Here is a 19,608-nt window from a genome sequence, read left to right on the forward strand (position 1 = left end):
ACTTGAGCTTGGCAAGGATTTGCAACAACTTGAAAGGAGAACTCAAAGAACGAACTTCAACGGGCTTTGACGTATCTTGTACTGAACACTTAGAGGTGAAAGCTACATATTTGGACCAAGGATGCACACCAAGAGAACCTTCAAGGGCTGTGGTGCACAACACTGGGCGTGAAGGGAAGCCCTCCATCTGTTTAGAAGGCAGCCACCAAGTAAAAGCCACCAAAATGGCCAAGGCAAACTCCACAGACCTCACCATGATTCGTGGTGCTCACCACTGGCCGTGGTGGGGTGTACTGCCACAAAAAGGCAAGGCAATGACCAAGGAAGACCACCATGAGGTGTGGTACTCACCACTGCCCGTGATGGTGCCCGTCCAGTGTTATCCAAGTCCAAAACCAAGTTGGTTTCTTAGTTCATTTAGGATTAGTTTTAGGTTTCTATAAATATCCTCTTGTGTTATATTTTTAGGGCACGCTTTTGATACACTTTTCACATATTTTTACTATTGTTTTGAGGCTTCAAACACATGACCAGAACATTATTTAGAGAGATATTTCCTTCATCAAAGGGGCGCGGATAGATTTGAGAGAAAGTGACAACACTTGGTTTCTTTTGATTCTTGTTTTGACGTTTTAATTCAAGGTTTAATCTTCAATTGTAAGTTTAATTCATTGGTGTTTTAATACAATCCTAGTCTAATCTTCATATAGTTTACAGTTTCAATATTATTTATTTGTCACCGCATTATTATTTTTATTTGAAACACAACCAAACCCCGTACTTTTACTTTATGCAAGTTTATTTTCAGGAGGTAGCAACTACGATATAGTGATAGCTAATATAACTTGTTTAAACCTCTTCCCTATGGGTTTGACCCAGACTCATAGTTGGATAAAATATACTGCTAACGATGGTCTATATCTCTTTCAAGAGGTTTAATTGAGCGTTATCAAAATGGCGTCGTTGTCGGGGAACACGACTTTAAAATAATCTATTAGTTGTTATTTCTGTTCGTAGTTCTATTTCCTAGTTTTATTGTTTTTTTTTGTTTTTTTTGTGGTTACTACAAGGTACATGTGGAAACTTGATCAAATATGAGTAATCAAGTACATCACGTCGTGCCGCGATACTAAATAAAGCGCTTCACGGGAGGCAACCTATGTGGATACTTGATGAAGTCTGAGTAGTCAGATAACCCACTATTGATGCCCAGGGAATCACAAGTATGATCACTTACCTTGTTTTTAATTTCTGGATTTTTGAGTGCACTGGGGACAATGCACAAATTTTAGTGGGGAGTGGGGCATCCTGAAATTATTTGGAGTTTTTCTTGCCATGTTTCTTTTTTCTGAAGGTGTATTATCTAGTAGAATTGGCATGTTTGGGTTTTTGTGTGAATGAAAGTGTCTATAGGAGTTTGTATTAGCCTGTGAAAGTAATAAAAATAGCCCCTATTTAAAATTCTTGTGTAATTGTGTGATTGCTTCTCAATTGTGATAGCTAATTTGTTAAGATCTTTGTAACATTGTACATAGTGATTTGTTGGTCAAATGCTAGTTATGATTATGTTGATTGGTACCAAATAGCATAAGATTAGTGCCATGTGTGGGTGAGCTAAATTTGTGTGGTTTGATTGATGCATTTGTAAGCTAGAACTTGTTCGGTTAGTCTCACTAAAATAATTGGATAGCTGGATTAGGAAGGATCATAGGATTTTGTTGATAATGAGTCACTTAGACTAAATTTAACCAACCAGATAAAATTGTACCCTTTGAATCAGAAGTTTGAGCTTTAATAGACCTTTTTTTATCAACTAAAATTCACCTTTCTTTCTGATTTGAATCCAAATTTTGGCCCTGGTCCCTTCAAGGACAATGTGTACCTCAACTCAGGCTAAAATCCTAAGTTGAGGATGGATACTATAAGGAGAATCAGTTTGTGAATCTTTATCTTGGACCTAGTCCCTCTTATGAGATTATGCACTTCAGCTCAGGCAGAAAGCCTAAATTGAGGGTGGCCACCCTAAGAAAAAATAGCAAAGTTAGGATATGAAAAGAATGGTGCAATGAGAAGAAAAGAAAATCATGGGTTGTGGCCGCAAGTGAAAAAGAAAATAAGTGCAAAAATGAGTCATAAAAAAATAAGATTGAAAAAAGCGAAACCACTCCCGAGAAGAAAGAATGAGAAAATAAGGGAACAACAAGAATTTGGGGTGTTGAAAACAAGTAGCTAAGTCAAAGTAACATTTAAAAGGGCAAAGTAGTCACTTTTATCCTAAATGTACCCTACCTGAGCCCGAGCCTATGATACATGCCTAAAAAGTCCTATTGTGATCCTAAAAAGGTTATTCAAGAGTTGAAGTGTTGACAATAAGGGCAAGCCTATGATCTTTACTTTTGCATTGTTTGAACTTCTTTTGAGAGTGCGAGTAGTTTTGTTCTAGTCTATGTTTATCCTTTATACATTGTGTGAGAGATTTTCTTTTGGAGAGGGCACTGTGATTGTGTTGTTTAGTAGTTACATTGATTAGTATATGACTATTTGCATTAATTTAGTTAGCTAATAATATCACGATGTTATGAAGTAATCCCTGCAATATTGGTTAGAGCATGAGTGCATTGCATAAGTGAAGTTGGGCATGAGAATGATGTTATAGGGCTGCTATATACATATTTCCTATGAGTTGTTTGTATTTGCGTGTCGTTTGGTTTGATGTTATGTTATTGCTTGAGGACAATCAACAATTCTAAGTTGAGTGTGTTGATGTGTCGCCAAAATATGACACTTATGACACTCAAAACATGAAATTATTGTAAGTTCTCAAGCATGTTTTGTTAGTTTGATATGTATTTTTTGTTAGTTTTCAGGGAATTGAAGTTCGCTTGGGTTGATGATCTTTGGCTTGGTTTATGTGGGGATTTGATTGATCTTGGAATAAGTTGGAAGCTTGTTTTTGAGAAGAGATCAAAAGGAAAACAAATTATGTAAGAAGTGCTAAATTGACTTGAGCTTGGCAAGGATTTGCGACAACTTGAAAGAAGAACTCAAAGAACGAACTTCACCGGGCCTTGACGTATCTTGTACTGAACACTTGGAGTTGAAATATGCATGTTTGGACCAAGGGTTAACACCATGAGACTCTTCAAGGGCCGTGGTACACACCACTAGACGTGAAGGAAAGCCCTTCATCCGTAAAGAAGGCAGCCACCAATAAAAAGACATCAAAATGGCCAAGGCAAACTTCACGGACCTCACCACGAGCTGTGGTGCTCACCATTGGCCATGGTGGGTGTCGCGGTGAGGTGGCATTCCACAAAAGGCCAAGGTAATGACCAAGGAAGACCACTACGACACTAGACATGGTGGTGCCCATCCAGTGTTATCCAAATCCAATCTTCAATTGTAAGTCTGATTCGTTGGTGTTTGTAAGCTTTCTAATACATGTTTTCTTCAATATTTATTGAGTTATCCATTTTAATTATTCAAGTCTAAACCCACAATTAGGATTGTGGAAACCATGACGACATAACTAGAATAGGCAAACGCTGGATTGATATTTGTGAATTATTTTTGTATGAATTATGATTTCTTTATTCAAAAGTCTTTCTTAGTGAGTGCACACATTAAGAACTTGCCCTTATTCATTTCTTTTCCGGGGGGAGGTAGTGATTAGGAAAAGACTATCACAATAGTAATTCGTAGAGTCTGGCTTTGAAAGAAGGAATAAACTTCGTCTAAAGTTACTTGACACCGGAAGGAGATAGTACTCTAAGATCCAGGGCGAAGGCTAGTAAAATATACATTTTGAGACCGAGAGGAGGTGAATGAGATACGTCTAAGAAGGACCGGGAGGTTTATTAGATGTTACCTAACTCGCTAGATTTTGCATGCAATACAATGAACGATATCATAAATACGATTAGCCTATTAACTTACAAGTCATGGGGAACACAATACTAGTCTAGTATTCATATAGTTTACATTTTCAATCTTGTTTATTTGTCACTGCACTATTATTTTGTATTTGAAACACAACCAAACACCCCACTTTTACTTTATGCAAGTTTATTTTTGGGAAGTAGCAACTACAACTGAATAGTGATAGCTAATAGAACTTGTTTCAATCTCTTCCCTGTGGGTTCGACCCGACTCTTAGTTGGGTAATATATATTGCTAACGATCTTCTGTATCTCTTTCTACAGGTGTAATTGAGTGTTATCACTCACAGAGGGCCTTTTCAAACTGAATGTAATGTTTGGTGATAATAATAAATTTAAGCTTCTTCTTACTTACTTGAGTCAAATAATTTATGGCATTCACGCTTAGGACATGTCAATTATAACATTTTGTGAAAACTGATCAACTTAAATGTATTGCCTAATTTTGAGTGCAATAAATCAAAATGTCAAGTGTATGTTGAATCTAAATATGCTAAGCATCCCTATAAATCTGTTGAAAGGAATTCCAGTCCATTAGAATTGGTTCACACAGACATTTATGATATGAAGTCAACACCAACTCGTGGTGGGAAAAAGTATTTTATAACTTTTATTGACGATTGCACTAGATATTGTTATCTCTATTTGTTGAATAGTAAGAATGAAGCAATAAAAACATTTAGACAATACAAAATTAAAGTTGAAAACAGTTGGATAGAAAGATAAAAATGATAAGAAGTGATAGAGGTGGAAAGTATGAATCTCCTTTGGTAGAAATATGTTTGGAAAATGGAATCATCTATCAAACTACTGCCCCTTTCTCACCTCAATCTAACGGAATTGCACAAAGGAAAAATCAAACTTTAAAGGAAATGATGAATGTCTTACTTATAAGTTCAGGTTTACCACAAAATTTGTGGGGGAAAGCCATCCGTACAACAAATCAAATACTCAATAGAGTTCCCTACAACAAAACACAGTCTATTTCATATGAGAAATGGAAAGGAAGAAAACCAAACTTGAAATACTTCAAAGTGTGGGGGTGTTTATCCAAAGTCCAAGTTCCTAAACCTAAGAGGGTCACAACGGAACCTAAGATCACGACTTTGTTTTTATTGGATATGCTACAAACAGTAAAGCATGTCGATTTTTGGTTCACATGTCCGAACATCCGAATATTCATAAAAATACGGTAATAAAATCAGATAGCACTGAGTTCTTTGAACATATCTATCCGTATAAAATTAGATTTGAATTGTCTAATATAGCGTCTAAACAACCTCGAGAAGAACCAAAGGAGAATGCACCTAATAAAGAGATTCCAAAGTGTAGTAAACATCAAAGGACATCTTCATTTGGATTTGCTTTTGTCACATTTCTTCTTGAACATGAGCCTCAAACATTCAAAGAAGCTATGTCCACTGAAGACTCGTCCTTTTGGAAAGAGGCTGTCAATAGTGAGATTGATTCAATATTGAGCAGCCATACTTGGGAATTGGTTGATATTCCTCCAGGAAATAAACCTTTGGGTTCAAAATGGATTTTCAAAAGAAAAATGAAAGTTGATGAAACTATTGACAAATACAAGGTAAGACTTGTCGTCAAAGAATTTAGACAGAAATAAGGTCTTGATTATTTTGATTCATACTCACCTGTAACTAAGATTACATTAATTTGGATGTTAATTATGCTAGTTGCGGTATATGGCCTTGAAATTCATCAAATAGATGTAAAAATAGCTTTCTTAAATGGAGAATTGGAGGAAAAAATTTACATAGAACAACCTGGGGGCTTTGTGGTTCTTGGTAAAGAAAAGAAAGTGTCCAAACTTGTTAAGTCATTTGATGGACTAAAACAAGCACCTAAATAATGGCATGCGAAGTTTGATCAAATCATGTTGGCAAATGGATTTAAGATTAATGAGTGTGATAAATGTGTTTACATTAAAGACACTCCAAACAAAGTTGTTGTTGTTTGTTTATATGTGGATGATATGTTAATAATGAGTAACGACATTGCAAATATAAATGATACTAAACGTATGTTTTCTAGTAAGTTTGATATGAAAGATCTAGGAGTTGCCAATTTGATATTGGCAATTAAGATTCACAAAACTCCTCAGGGTCTAGAAATATCTCAAACTCATTATATCCAAAAAGGTACTTGAAAAATACAAGTACTTAAACTTCAAATGTGCAAAAACACCAATTGATGTGAACTTGGATCTTGCTAAGAATAAAGGTGAAAGTCAGGCTCAATTGGATTATGCAACAGTGTTGAAAAGTTTGATGTACATCATAAACTATACACGATCAGACATAGCTTGTGTTATCGGTAAATTTAATTGATATACAAGTAATCCCAACCAAAATCATTGGATGGCAATGAAATGAGTTTTATGGTATTTAGAACACACTCAAAACTTTGTTTTGCATTATAATAGGTCTCCAGCAGTTGTTGAAGGATATAGTGATGCAAATTGGATTACTGGATCAACTAAAACCAAGTCCACAAGTGGATACATTTTCATCATTGGTGGAGGAGCGATATCTTGGAAATCATCCGAACAAACATATATAGCTCACTTTACAATGGAGTTTGAGTTCATAGCCTTAGACAATGCCTGTGATGAAGTAGAATGGCTCCGAAATTTCTTAGAAGATATTCCATTTTGGCCCAAACCAATGGCTCCTATATGCATACATTGTGATAGTCAAGATGCAATATGAAGAGCTGGGAGCGTTATGTATAATGGTAAGTCTTGTCACATACGACGAATACATAATACCGTTAAGCAACTACTCTCTAGTAGAATTATCGCAATTGAGTATGTATAGTCAAAGGATAATGTGTCGGATCTACTTACAAAAGGCCTAACTAGAGAGGGAGTTGAGGGATCATCAAAGGGAATGGGACTATGGCTGAGGATAAATTATCGTGGCGGTAACTCTACCTAAAAGACTAGAGATCCCAAGATCTAGGTTCAAGGAGATCAAACAAAGTTATTGATGATGGTTCAAAATTGTCAAAATAATTTTTATGATTCATTCTCATGATGCGACTATGTTCAGTAACAAGGATAAGGCATTAGAACCTTTTAATGACATCTAAATTGATACAGGGCATATAAAATAGTGTTTCTATGAGATAACACATTTAGATATCACCTATGTAAGTGTGAAGTGTAAGTCGGTTCAAGAAAAATCTGGTAAGGCCAGTTTTTTACACTCTTATGAACCAAGAAGTGTTCATGGCTGAAAAGAACAAAATAATGAGAACTAAAAACAGTTAAAGGGTTAATTGTGTGACTTATGTTGTCTAGATATACACTAAAGCTTGACGGTTCAAAGATATCAAATCTACCGATTGATCGAGTATATCCGATATATGTTCATTATAGAAAGTTCAAAGGGAAGCCTACTTATCCAGATGCAATTAATCCTTACTTACGAATCACACAATTTTTCATGCATATATTTTAAACAATAGTCATTCCCCATTTATGTGGGGGATCGTTGAGTTTAAGTGAAGTCTGAATGGAAAATAAGAATTGAAAAATATGGGGAAACTAAATGAAAGAAAAATGAAAAGTCATTTCTCCATCATTGATACAAGAAAGAAAATGTTTTGTCCTTAGATAAGGAAACACTTCATTTAACTCATAAAGGGTTAAGAAGAGGGTGCCCCATCGAGCCGTCCTCGTTGCTCGCTCGGCTCGGCTTTGATTGATAATTTTAGACAAAATTTATTTATTAATCTCACTAATTGATTTCCTTTTTCTGAATATTGATTCAGTATTAATTTGGAATTATTGATTATTATTAATTAATTAATTCGCAGATTAATTTGAATTAATTAAATTCGCAGAATTAACTAAATAACTAAATTAACTAAACGAGATTTATTTAAATTTTGCGGAAATATTTTGAAAAGGACCTGTTCCTTCCGAAAAGACATATCTTTCCCAAAAGACACTATGCATATTCTGAACAGATGAGACTGTTCAGAACAAGTATATTCGAACCCTTTATTGGCTATAAATAGAGAGGTTTCCTCTCAGTTTTTTTATATGAAAAATTCTTTCTCTTCTACATATATTTTCTTAAAAACAAAGTTGTTTCTTTTGTGTGATTACGTTGCTGCTTTCTGAGTTCGCTGAAATTATTAAAGTTTGAGATACCGTTACTTCTTTAATGTTTTATCCGTTTAATCCTAGCAGAAAATAATCCATAACTTCGGATATAGTAAAGGGATTAAATTCCTTAAGGACACATAGTAAATTATGTGGAGATACTATTTTACTTTTCATCTTTATTGCTTTTGATTTACTAACTTTAATACAACAGATAACAATAACGAGGGTATATCAATTCTAAATCGCAAAATTAAAAGGTATATCAGGCCCTTTTTCCTGCGTAAATTAAAGTTGAAGTTGGTTTGAAGTTTGAACTAACCTGCCACCAAATATCTCTTCCTTCAACCCATTTAGTCATTTCTTTTTGTAATGCTGATTCATTCTCAAAAGTCAAACACACATCTGCAAGAGAGTAAAAGAAATTAGTGCAAGTTATATATATAATATTTATGGATGTTGATTAGTAATTTTGTGACCTATGTGGACTGCATTTTGGGCAGATTGTGTTAAGGCATCATCAACAATGTCTTTTAGAAAAATAGTCTTGGGTCCTCTCCTAACTGCATTGCATGTTATGACAACTTTTGGCTTGCAATCCACGATTCTCTGTGCAAGAGATTCTGCTGAGAACCCCGCAAATACTACCTGTATATATAACTTGAATCATTATGTATATTTTAGGAGTGTAATTAAATTACCCTAATAAAATCATTATGTACGTTTTAGGAGAGTGATACCTAAACAAATGACAAGAGGCATTATATATAGCTGTAAGTAAGGTTGTACAGGGTAAACTAATAAACCGCACCAGACCGATAAATCGAACCAAACCGGAAAACAAAACCGACTAGTGGTTTGGTTTGACTTGTTTTGGTGTTTGAAAAAAAACCCGACCATTATAGGGTTAGTTTGGTTTTAACTAAAAAAAGTCAAACCGAACTCAAACGGACCCGATTATAGATATACTACTTTTAAATTATGTTATACATAAAAATATTTATTAAAATATAATTTATAAATATTTTTTAAAAAAATTTCATAATTTTTGTTTTCTTTCTTACATTTAGATTTGGACTTGAGAAGCCCATCTAAATAATATTCAAAAAAAGCTCATCTTATAAAGTTATATTATAAAGTTAAAACTTCAAACAATGTTCTGCCTCCATCTTATATGTTGATATTTTGTACTAGAACTCTTTTTAAGAAGCATTGTTCTATGCTTTTTATTAGATACTATGAAAAACCCGAGAAACCCGTAAAAACCCGAAAACCCCAAAAAAATCCAAAAAACCAAGAAAAATTGATATCGAAAAATCCGACTTTTATTGATTTGGTTTGGTTTATAAATTTAATAACCCGACACAAATAATTTGATTTGATTTGTAAAAAATCCGAACCACCCAATCCATGTACACCCCTAGCTATAAGACTTATTTGGTTTGATTTTTCCTATACTGGCTAGTGTAATTGGGTGGAAGGACACCTATTAAGATTAACATTTGATTAAATTCTTAGAAGTTATGGCACCTTCAAATTGATACTCTTTCGGAACAATTGGTGTTTTTGGGTAAAACTTATCATGTTTAAACTAATTCAAAAAATATACTCTATAATCTATGCCTTCACACACATGATGTAGTCATTTATTAACGTATATTCTTATCTTAATTTATCATTTAATCATAATAATTAATTAATATTTAATTTAATATAAATATTGGGAAACAATAAGTTTTATAGATATTTTTGCATAGCTAATTGAACGAGATATTTTAAATATCGATAAACTAAAAGAAGAGATAGCTACCATTTACCCAATTATTATGTAGTACTCTCTCTGATTTATATTAAGTAAATTGTTAGAGTGTAACACACTCCTTAAGAAAAGTATTTAAGGATAAAAATTAAAATGTTATTTTTTACTATTACTTTTTTGATTATTTATTCTAGAAAATATAAAGTAATTAAGATCTCTGTTGCAGGAACAAACGCCGGCGACGTCACTTTCTCTGGCGAGTCTACTTCTTGCATTTTTCGGAGAAATAAGTTTGTTCAGATTGGTCAAAATCGGAACTAGAGCTTCCAATATCCGGCGGTTGCAAGTAGATCTGTCCGGAGAGGATCAGATCTGACTTAAAAAGGCTTCTCCGGCGATTTTTCCGGCGAAGCTTTTGGTCTCTTCTTGCATTTTCTGGCGGCTTCAAGCAAATTCCGACAGCGTCCAACTTTTCCGACGACGTTTAGGATTCAGCATCACTTTCTGATCAACAACCTCAGGTCGGGATTTTCAGGTAAAAACAAATCAGAGTCGTCCATTACCGACGCCGATGTCTTTCTGGTGAGGTCTGCAGCTCCAGGTTCGGTCGTTCCTCAACTGATCTCTTGTGTACCAGTTTATCTTCTAATATCTTCTTGACCTGTTTGAGTTAGGTGTAGAAGCATATTGTTCTGTTTTGCTTGCTGGTATGGATTTTCTTCAACTATTGTAGTGTTATTGATTTCCTGTGCTTGCTTATTAGTTAGTGTGCGTTGTCTATATTCGACATTTATTGTTCTGTCTACAAATTTTTGGGTGCTTGGCCCAAGAATTTTGGGTACCTCCGGTTCCTATATCTTCCCCTATTTATTCCTTACTCATACAATTGTAACTACATTTTGCTAACTTTAAACCTTCGAATAATTTTTTTAGTTCACACACGTTTTCATGGCTTTGGATAGTGATGGTATACTAGGGTCATGTTCTCACTCAGGGACGGGGACGGGGACGAGGGTTAGGAGGGGTAAGTGGGTTAAAGGAGTGTCTAGAATGAGAATAGGATCTTGGAACATTGGGACGTTGATGGGAAAATCCATAGAGCTAGTTAAGATCCTAAAGAAGAGGAAGATTAATATAGCGTGTGTACAAGAGACCAAATGGGTAGGTTCTAAAGCTAATGAGGTAGACGGGTATAAGCTTTGGTTCTCTGGTAGATCGAAGAATAGGAATGGGGTAGGCATTTTAGTAGACAGTAACTTAAGGGATCAGGTGGTGGAGGTTAGGAGATCCAATGATAGGATGATGTCGATTAAGGTGGTCGTTGAAGGGAACACGTTGAACATTATTAGCGCGTATGCGCCGCAAACAGGCTTAAACAAGGAGGATAAGAGGCGTTTTTGGGAGGATTTGGACGAGTTAGTGGGAGGCATACCGTCTACTGAGAAGCTTTTCATGGGAGGGGATTTCAATGGGCACATCGGGTTTACTTTGGGAGGGTATGATGATGTGCATGGAGGTTTCGGCTTTGGGGTCAGAAATGGAGGAGGAGTCTCATTGTTGGATTTTGCAAGAGCTTTTGGGTTGGCCAATTCGAGTTTTCCTAAAAAGGAGGATCACTTGATAACCTTCCGAAGTGCGGTGGCTAAGACCCAGATAGACTTTTTACTCCTTAGGAAGGATGATAAAGGTCTGTGCAAAGACTATAAGGTCATTCCGATCGATAACCTTACGACCCGACATAAGCTCTTAGTGATGGATTTAGGGATCAAGATGACGAGGAAAAAGAGGATCGGGGATGAATGACCTAGGATCAGATGGGGGAGTTTGACCACGACTAGCGCCCTGGAGATGGGGGAGAAATTGAAGGATATGGGGGCCTGGGATAGTAGTGGGGATGCGAACACTATGTGGGATAGGATGGCTAGTTGTATTAGGGTGGTAGCAAGGGAAGTGTTGGGAGTCTCAACAGGTAGCCGTGGCCGGCACCGAGGGGACTGGTGGTGGAATGGAGAAGTGCAAGGGAAGGTGGAAGCGAAGAAGATAGCGTATGCGAAGCTGATAGAAAGCAAGGATGAGGTGGAGAAATGGACGAATAGGGAACTTTATAAGATAGCGAGGAAGGAGGCGAAGTCGGCGGTTTCGACGGCAAAAACGGCAGCTTTTGAACGTCTTTATGCTGAACTAGAAGAAAAAGGCGGAGATAGGAAATGGTTCAAGCTAGCCAGGATGCGGGAGCGAAGGGCACGCGATGTGGATCAAGTGAAGTGCATTAAGGACGAACATGGAAAAGTATTGGTAGAAGAGACCCTCATTAAACAGAAAAGGCAGTCGTACTTCCATAAACTCTTGAACGAAGAAGGAGACAGAGAGATTATGTTGGGAGATTTGGAATACACAGGGAGGCTTCGCGTTGGTGAGTGTTGCAGGAGTATTTCGGTCGAAGAGCTTAAGGGTGTTGTGCGTAGGATGCGCTGGGGAAGAGCGACCGGACCTGACGAGATCCCTGGTGAATTTTGGAAGAGCACGAGCCAGGTAGGTTTGGAGTGGCTGACTAGGTTATTTAATGTCATCTTTAGGACAGCAATGATGCCCGAAGAATGGAGGTCGAGCGTATTAATCCCTCTATACAAAAATAAGGGAGATATCCAGAGTTGCAACAACTATAGGGGTATCAAGCTTCTAAGCCATACTATGAAAGTGTGGGAAAGAGTGGTGGAGATGAGGGTTAGGAGAGGCGTGTCTATTTCAGAGAACCAGTTTGGATTTATGCCAGGACGCTCAACTACTGAAGCTATCCATCTTATGAGGAGACTGGTGGAGCGGTATAGGGAGAGAAAGAGAGACTTGCATATGGTATTCATTGATCTAGAAAAGGCTTACGATAAAGTTCCACGAGAAATACTATAGAGATGTTTGGAGGTTAAAGGTGTACCGGTGGCGTACATTAGAGTGATCAAGGATATGTACGAGGGCGCCAAAACCAGGGTAAGGACAGTAGGAGGAGACTCAGAGCACTTTCCAGTTGTGATGGGGTTACATCAAGGATCAACCCTTAGTCCGTTTTTATTTGCCTTAGTGATGGATGTATTGACGCGAAAAATTCAAGGGGAGGTGCTATGGTGTATGCTTTTTGCGGATGATATAGTCCTGATCGATGAGACTCGTAGCGGAGTTAACGCTAAGCTGGAGGATTGGAGACACACCCTGGAGTCTAAAGGGTTTAAGCTGAGTAGGACCAAGACAGAGTACTTAGAGTGCAAGTTCAGTGAGACACCCCATGAGGTTGGCGCAGAAGTTATGCTTGGTGACCAGGCTATCCAAAACAAAAGTAGTTTCAAGTACCTGGGGTCTATCATGCAAGGCAGCGGGGAGATTGATGACGATGTCACACATCGTATTGAGGCAGGATGGATGAAATAGAGGCTCGCTTCCGGGGTGCTCTGTGACAAGAAGGTGCCACCACAACTTAAGGGCAAGTTCTACAAAGTGGTTGTTAGACCGACTATGTTATATGGGGCGGAGTGTTGGCCAATTAAGGTCTCTCACGTCCAAAAGATGAAAGTAGCCGAGATGAGAATGTTGAGATGGATGTGTGGGCATACCAGGAGCGACAGGATTAGAAACGAGGCTATTCGGGATAAGGTAGGAGTGGCCTCAGTGGAAGACAAGATGCGGGAAATGCGACTTAGGTGGTTTGGGCATGTGAAGAGGAGAGACACGGATGCCCCATTGAGGAGGTGTGAGAGGTTGGCCATGGATGACTTCAGAAGAGGTAGGGGTAGGCCGAAGAAATATTGGGGAGAGGTGATTAGACAAGAAATGGCGCAGTTACAGCTTATCGAGGACATGACCTTAGATAGGAGTGTGTGGAGGAACCGCATTCGGGTAGAAGTCTAGTACATAGTCGCGTTACCCTACCCTACTAGTAGGCGCATTAGCGCACTATAACTTCCTTCGTGGAGGACCCAGATTAGGATTAAAGGCTAAGTGATTCATCTTTTGCACCATAGTAGTTGTAGTTCTGTCCATTGTTTATTGCCTTTTGATTTCTGCATTGTATTGTTGTTTATAGTTGTGGCGACGTTGTACTTTGACTGTCTTATCTATCTTATCTTATCTTATTTATTTATTTATTGTAGTTATGCCTCTTTCTTCCCGTACCACTCTACCACGACTTTCCCTTTTGCTATTTCTGTTTTCATCTTGTTTTCTATATGTTTGCTCCTATCTGACCTTTTATCTTGTCCTCTCTTAAAGCCGAGGGTCTTTCGGAAACAGCCGCCCTACCTTTCAAGGTGGGGGTTAGGTCTGCGTACACTCTACCCTCCCCAGACCCCACATTATGGGAATATACTGGGTTTGTTGTTGTTGTTGTATTAAAAAGAAGGGTAAATATGAAAAAGAGTCTCAATAATTTTCTTAAATATTCAAAAATTTACTAATTTTAAATTATAAAAAAAATCAATAATTAATTTAATATGAACAGGAGGAAGTATTAGAGAGAAATATTACCGAGTGAATGGCACCAATCCGAGCACAGGCAAGCATAGCAATTGGAAGCTCCATAAGCATAGGCAAGTAAATGATAACTGCATCACCCTTACCAACTCCAATATTTTTCAAGTAATTTGCCAGCTGTCACAAAAGAAAATTAAACTTTCCTATCATTAGAATTGAGAACTAGTACTTACTAATTTGTCAAAAAAAAAAAATTGGAATTTTAGTTTCTATCCAAATTGGGTGGAATTAGTAACCTTGAAAATAAAATGGATAATTTAATATAATAAATTAAATTATCCTAATAATATAAAAGAAAAATTAATTTATCAACGGCTTCCTTTTGTCTAATAATAATTGTCCACTATTGATTTGATATAGAAATTAAGAATAGAGATAATTTTATCAAATCATCCTTATTAAATACAAGTCAGCATTAAAAAATGAATAGTATTTAATAGCAAGAGTAAAATAGACACATCATAATAAATTATTCATTGATTTTATAAACTGACAAATATTATTGGATATTTGAAAATAGTATAGTGGACAGGTAAGTATATAATATGTTGAATCCTATTTTATTTTCATTGATATTTCATGATTTTTATTTAAAATACATTGCAAATGCTTGACTTTAAGCAAATTTCAACCGCTTACATTGTTGGATGGTTGCAGCATTCTGACATTGAAAAGACGGAAAATGTGATCCATACTAAATTTAAAGCAGTTGGGAGGAAAGTTGAGAATAATAAATGTAAGATCTTGAACATGTCAAAAAAAAAAGTTGTTGTTGAACCCTTTTTCATATTTTGTAGAGTATTATTAATAGAGAAGTGAATAAAATAAGAGTGCATAAATTCAAAAGAAAAAATAACCTGACAAACTCTGGCCAAGAGTTGAGTGTATGTTAAAGTGGCATCACGACCAGGGTCATTTCCTTCCCATAAAATTGCAATTTTGTCACCATTTCCAGCATCAATGTTTCTATCCAAGCAGTTGTAACATATGTTTGTTTTACCACCTTTGAACCACTGTTGAGAACCATGTAAGACATGAGACACTTTTATAATTGAACATAAGTGTTGCATTTCTCAAATTAAGTTTTAAGAGAAACAATTTTATAGTGAAAAATAATGAGAAAATAAGGAAAGATGGTTAAAAGATGAGAAGATTGGGCATAATAAAAAGACCAACTTATCCCGGCCACTATTGTAGCTAGTCTTTGGAATATGGAGACATTTAATTTGAGGTGATAAACTTGTGCATAGGCCGGACCAAGTTCGACTGAGTTTTTTTTTTTTTTTTTTTTTGAGTTTTTAGTATTTAATTTTGTATAGTGCTATATTATTAAAAAAAACAAATTTTGACAACTTGGTTTAAAAAATATAAGTATTATTAGTTTAAGTTGGGCATTTCATTAAACTATGATTGAATTATATCGGACATTGATCTGAATTAAAACTCAAATCAAATGATGTTAACTTAATATTGGCATAGAATAGAACTAGTGGGCAAACAAATAAAAAATTCAAAAAATGTTAAATTTCTTCAATAAAAGAATTAATGGTATTAAAATAAATAGATGAATTTAATTTTAAAGTAAAGATGCGGAGTTAGTATGAATATAGTTAAGTTTGTAATTAGAGATGTGAATGGGAGTGATAAACCTCAATATTTATTTTGCCGTTGCGAATGTCAAGATTATCGGTGTAAACAGGTTGTCCCCATTTTTTTTCCCAATAGAAGTCGGATGCAACGTGAGACCAGAATCCGGCTGGATCCTCCACTGATCTATCATACATCTCCACATACTGCACTCACAAATTTATATGTCAATCCCAATTAATTAATATGATGGGAGAAGAAACCAAACGAACCTTTTGTATGGAAGAAAGATGAGCCTGTTGGGAGAATTGTTCACTGGGGAACACTAAATTAACTTGTTCAGATGCAACAATGATACCCTTTTTGTTGCTTGAACAATTCATTCCTGACTTCATCTTCACCCACTCGATCTCACCTATTCACAATTCTTCTATTCAATACAAAGACATACATCTACCGCCGTTGATGATACTACTTTCAATTATAAGAGAACCCAGAAGTCAAATCTGGCAGCCCTAAAAAAATACAGTAATTTATGAGTAAGTCAAACACAGCATATACTCCCTTCGTGGAATTTGACACATTTATTAAAAAAATTGACATATATATTTTATAACAATATCCCTATAAATTGATGATTATCTGAAAAATAATTTGAACCATGAAAATCTATTTTTAAAATAATAAACGGGGAAAAGTAACCAAGAAAGTATGAGAACTACTCTTAGATCCGTGGCAATTTTGTTACTTACTACTATTATCTATGTCTACGCTAGACTATTTTAAATAGGGATCGGTGCGCACGATTTGGACGACATCTCTGGAGCCATCAACTATGTAATTAAAAACTGGCTTCAAAATCTTTGAAAATCTCTACAAATTTTGTTTTTTTTCCTTAATAAAATATTACTACTTAAAATGCCTCTTCTTTATCTTTATTTGATTCATTATTCATGATTAGTTCCTTCATGTTCTTCAAGTTAATTGTATTTGCTCAATTATTGGCATAATGTATTATTTTCATAACAACCAAATATTTAGAAGAACAGATATAGAAAGACAAAAAAATCTCTTTATGTCCATTGTATAAACTTCTAAAAGGTACAAAAATAAAAATAAAGAAGAAAACATTATATCATGAAGGCGGAACTCATCGATGGTCTCCTAAAGTTGGCACCAACTTTCACTTAGACACCTCAACTAAGCTTTGTTCATTTTAGAGTCCTCAAGTAAAATCTTAATGTGTCATTTTGACACTTTGTGCTGACTTGGCATAGTGTGCTGCACCCATTTTGAGGTCTCCATTTTTTTTCTTTTTTTACACAATCTCAGAGCTTCACTCCTCTCAAATTTTGAGTTTGCCGCACCCATTTTTACACAAGCAAAAAAGATAATCAAATCAAACCACCCACTTCACTGAATTGAACATTTCCACCATTAACAAACATTTCCCCCCAAAAAACACTAAAATCGTAACACCAAATCAAAAACAAGGAAAAAAAGGGATTCACACCCATATAATAAAACTGCAAAGAGAAAAAGGAACACTCATTAATCATACCTCTTCAGTCGAAGAAATGAAACCCAACTGAAGCTGAAGAAAAGCTAAAACAGAGGAGAGAGTGAAAAGCAAATAAAATAGTAATCTTTAGGCCCATGAAAAGTAACCTGAATCGGATTAGACAATGAAATGGAGATGAAAATGATTCAAAAAACAGTGTATTTCAATTCAACTTTTTAAATAAATGTGGAGTTGGGATTGGGATGGGTGGAGGTGGAGAAGACGACCTGATAAGGCGGAGGAGAGGTTGGGGCTTGGCTGAGTGGTGGTGGAGTCGTGGACTGAGTGGGGTGGGTGAAGAAGACAACTAGGTGGAGGATGAGTTTTTTCTTTTTTTTTTGAAAATCACTTTTTTTGTTAGAAGTGATGAATTTCTTTTTTTTTTAATTATTATTTTGATAAAAAATGTCATATGTCATCAAGGTAATGACCATTTTTTTTGCTATTCAAAAATTATTATTTCAAAATTATTTTTGATATATATGTCACATGTCTTCATTTAATTGGTCACTTTGACACATCATCGGCAAGTGTGTTACACACACTTTGGATATTTGGTAATTGTAAAAAAACCGTCAAAATGACACATCGAAACCTTACTTTAGGTATTTAAAATGAACAAAGCTTAATTAAAGAATCTAAATAAAAATTGATGTCAACTTTAAAGAATCACCGATTGATTCGTCTATCATGAATTATGATGATATGGTTTTGTTCATGAATATCATAGATGTTACTCTGCAACCACTCTTTGATTAAAGTGGGAAAAAGTTAAATTACAGCTCATTAGTACAACAGGTATACCTTGCATTTCTTTTTTAAAAAAACTAGTTAATTAGCTAACATAGATATAATTTGAATTAATTACGGCTCACGATAAATATCTAGCTATAATTACAGTTTGAGTTTTATATAATTCGCGTGATTATACAACGTTGTACACAATTATACAAATAATGTGAATTGTATACTGAAATATACAAATACTGCGAATTGTATAGAGAATTATACAAATGATGTGCACGAATTGTATTGCGAAATATACAAACGTTATACAAAAACTGCGAATTGTATAACGAATTATACAAATGTTATACAAAAATTGTAAATTGTATAGCGAATTATACAAACACTATGAAAATTATACAAATATTGTTATAATTATAATTACGAAATGTAATTACCCAAACTATAATTATGAAGCATAACTAAAATATTTTTTAATGCCTATATGCCAAATTTCCTCCATTGCCGTTGTGTTGTGGATCTCTATATATATCCTCTGCACAAATTTAAAACACACATCCCGGAGTTTAATGGTCAACGATAAGGTAACTAATGGAGTAAAACTCAATGTGAAAAAGTCCCAAATCTATGTAGGGTCTTAAGGAAGTACTAAAAATAAATTAACTTTAATACCAAAAAATTAGTATAAGTTACCTTTGATAAAAAGAGGAAATAAGTTAGTTTGATAACTCGGTTAAACACTTCAACTTTGCCCAACAAAATATTTTATTTATAAACTCAAATAGTTCTCAACAATATTTCACAATAAAAAAAAACATATCAACACCTCTTTTTATAATATTGCAAAACTGCATTTAACTAGAATTAGAAATGTATTCCTATATTATTTAGACTAAACATTTTATTTAAACATAAATTAAATAAATAATAAATTTTAAACAAATTTAATTTCTTACTCTAACTTTAAATTATTATTTCAACACTTTTTTTCTATTCCTATGCTAAATGAAATTAATATCCTTAGAGGTGATGTAACAAAGAAAGTGGGACTACCCTCTCGTAACAAACGAAAAAATATATTTTAAAAAAAGTTTAGCAATGCGTGCGACATTTTTTAATTGAAGTCATTAATTAGCTATACTTAATTCTTAATTAGTGGGACCTTCTCTTTAATCCTATCCATTTTTCTCTGTCTTAGAAATCAACAACACAACTAATAGCATCTCTAAATCAAGACACAATATCCATTATCAATCTATTCGTCACGCAATAATACTAATTTATCTCCAAAAATGGAAAGAAGTTCAATACTAGTCACACGTCTATGAAACAAAAAATTATTCATGAATTAAGTAAAAAAATGACT

General features: G+C 35.1%; 1 protein-coding gene across 3 annotated transcripts in view; it reads right to left on the reverse strand.

The window, feature by feature from the left end:
* LOC129891179 (acetyl-coenzyme A synthetase, chloroplastic/glyoxysomal-like) overlaps positions 1-17,640 on the reverse strand; it is a 34,113-nt gene extending 16,473 nt beyond the window's left edge. Inside the window, exons 1-7 of one of the 3 annotated variants that reach the window (XM_055966453.1) lie at positions 17,496-17,640; positions 16,207-16,449; positions 15,997-16,140; positions 15,205-15,360; positions 14,342-14,464; positions 8,550-8,718; positions 8,393-8,475 (exon numbers count right to left, since the gene is read on the reverse strand). In XM_055966453.1, the coding sequence (XP_055822428.1) occupies positions 8,393-8,475; positions 8,550-8,718; positions 14,342-14,464; positions 15,205-15,360; positions 15,997-16,140; positions 16,207-16,329 (798 nt within the window). In that variant the 5' untranslated portion in view covers positions 16,330-16,449; positions 17,496-17,640. Of the gene's footprint in view, positions 1-8,392; positions 8,476-8,549; positions 8,719-14,341; positions 14,465-15,204; positions 15,361-15,996; positions 16,141-16,206; positions 16,512-17,495 lie in introns of those variants that run through there. The other 2 variants (XM_055966451.1, XM_055966454.1) reach the window with 2 other exon arrangements.
* Between the last annotated feature and the right edge of the window lie 1,968 nt (positions 17,641-19,608).

Source organism: Solanum dulcamara, chromosome 6, assembly GCF_947179165.1.
Source record: "Solanum dulcamara chromosome 6, daSolDulc1.2, whole genome shotgun sequence".
Classification (NCBI taxonomy): domain Eukaryota; kingdom Viridiplantae; phylum Streptophyta; class Magnoliopsida; order Solanales; family Solanaceae; genus Solanum; species Solanum dulcamara.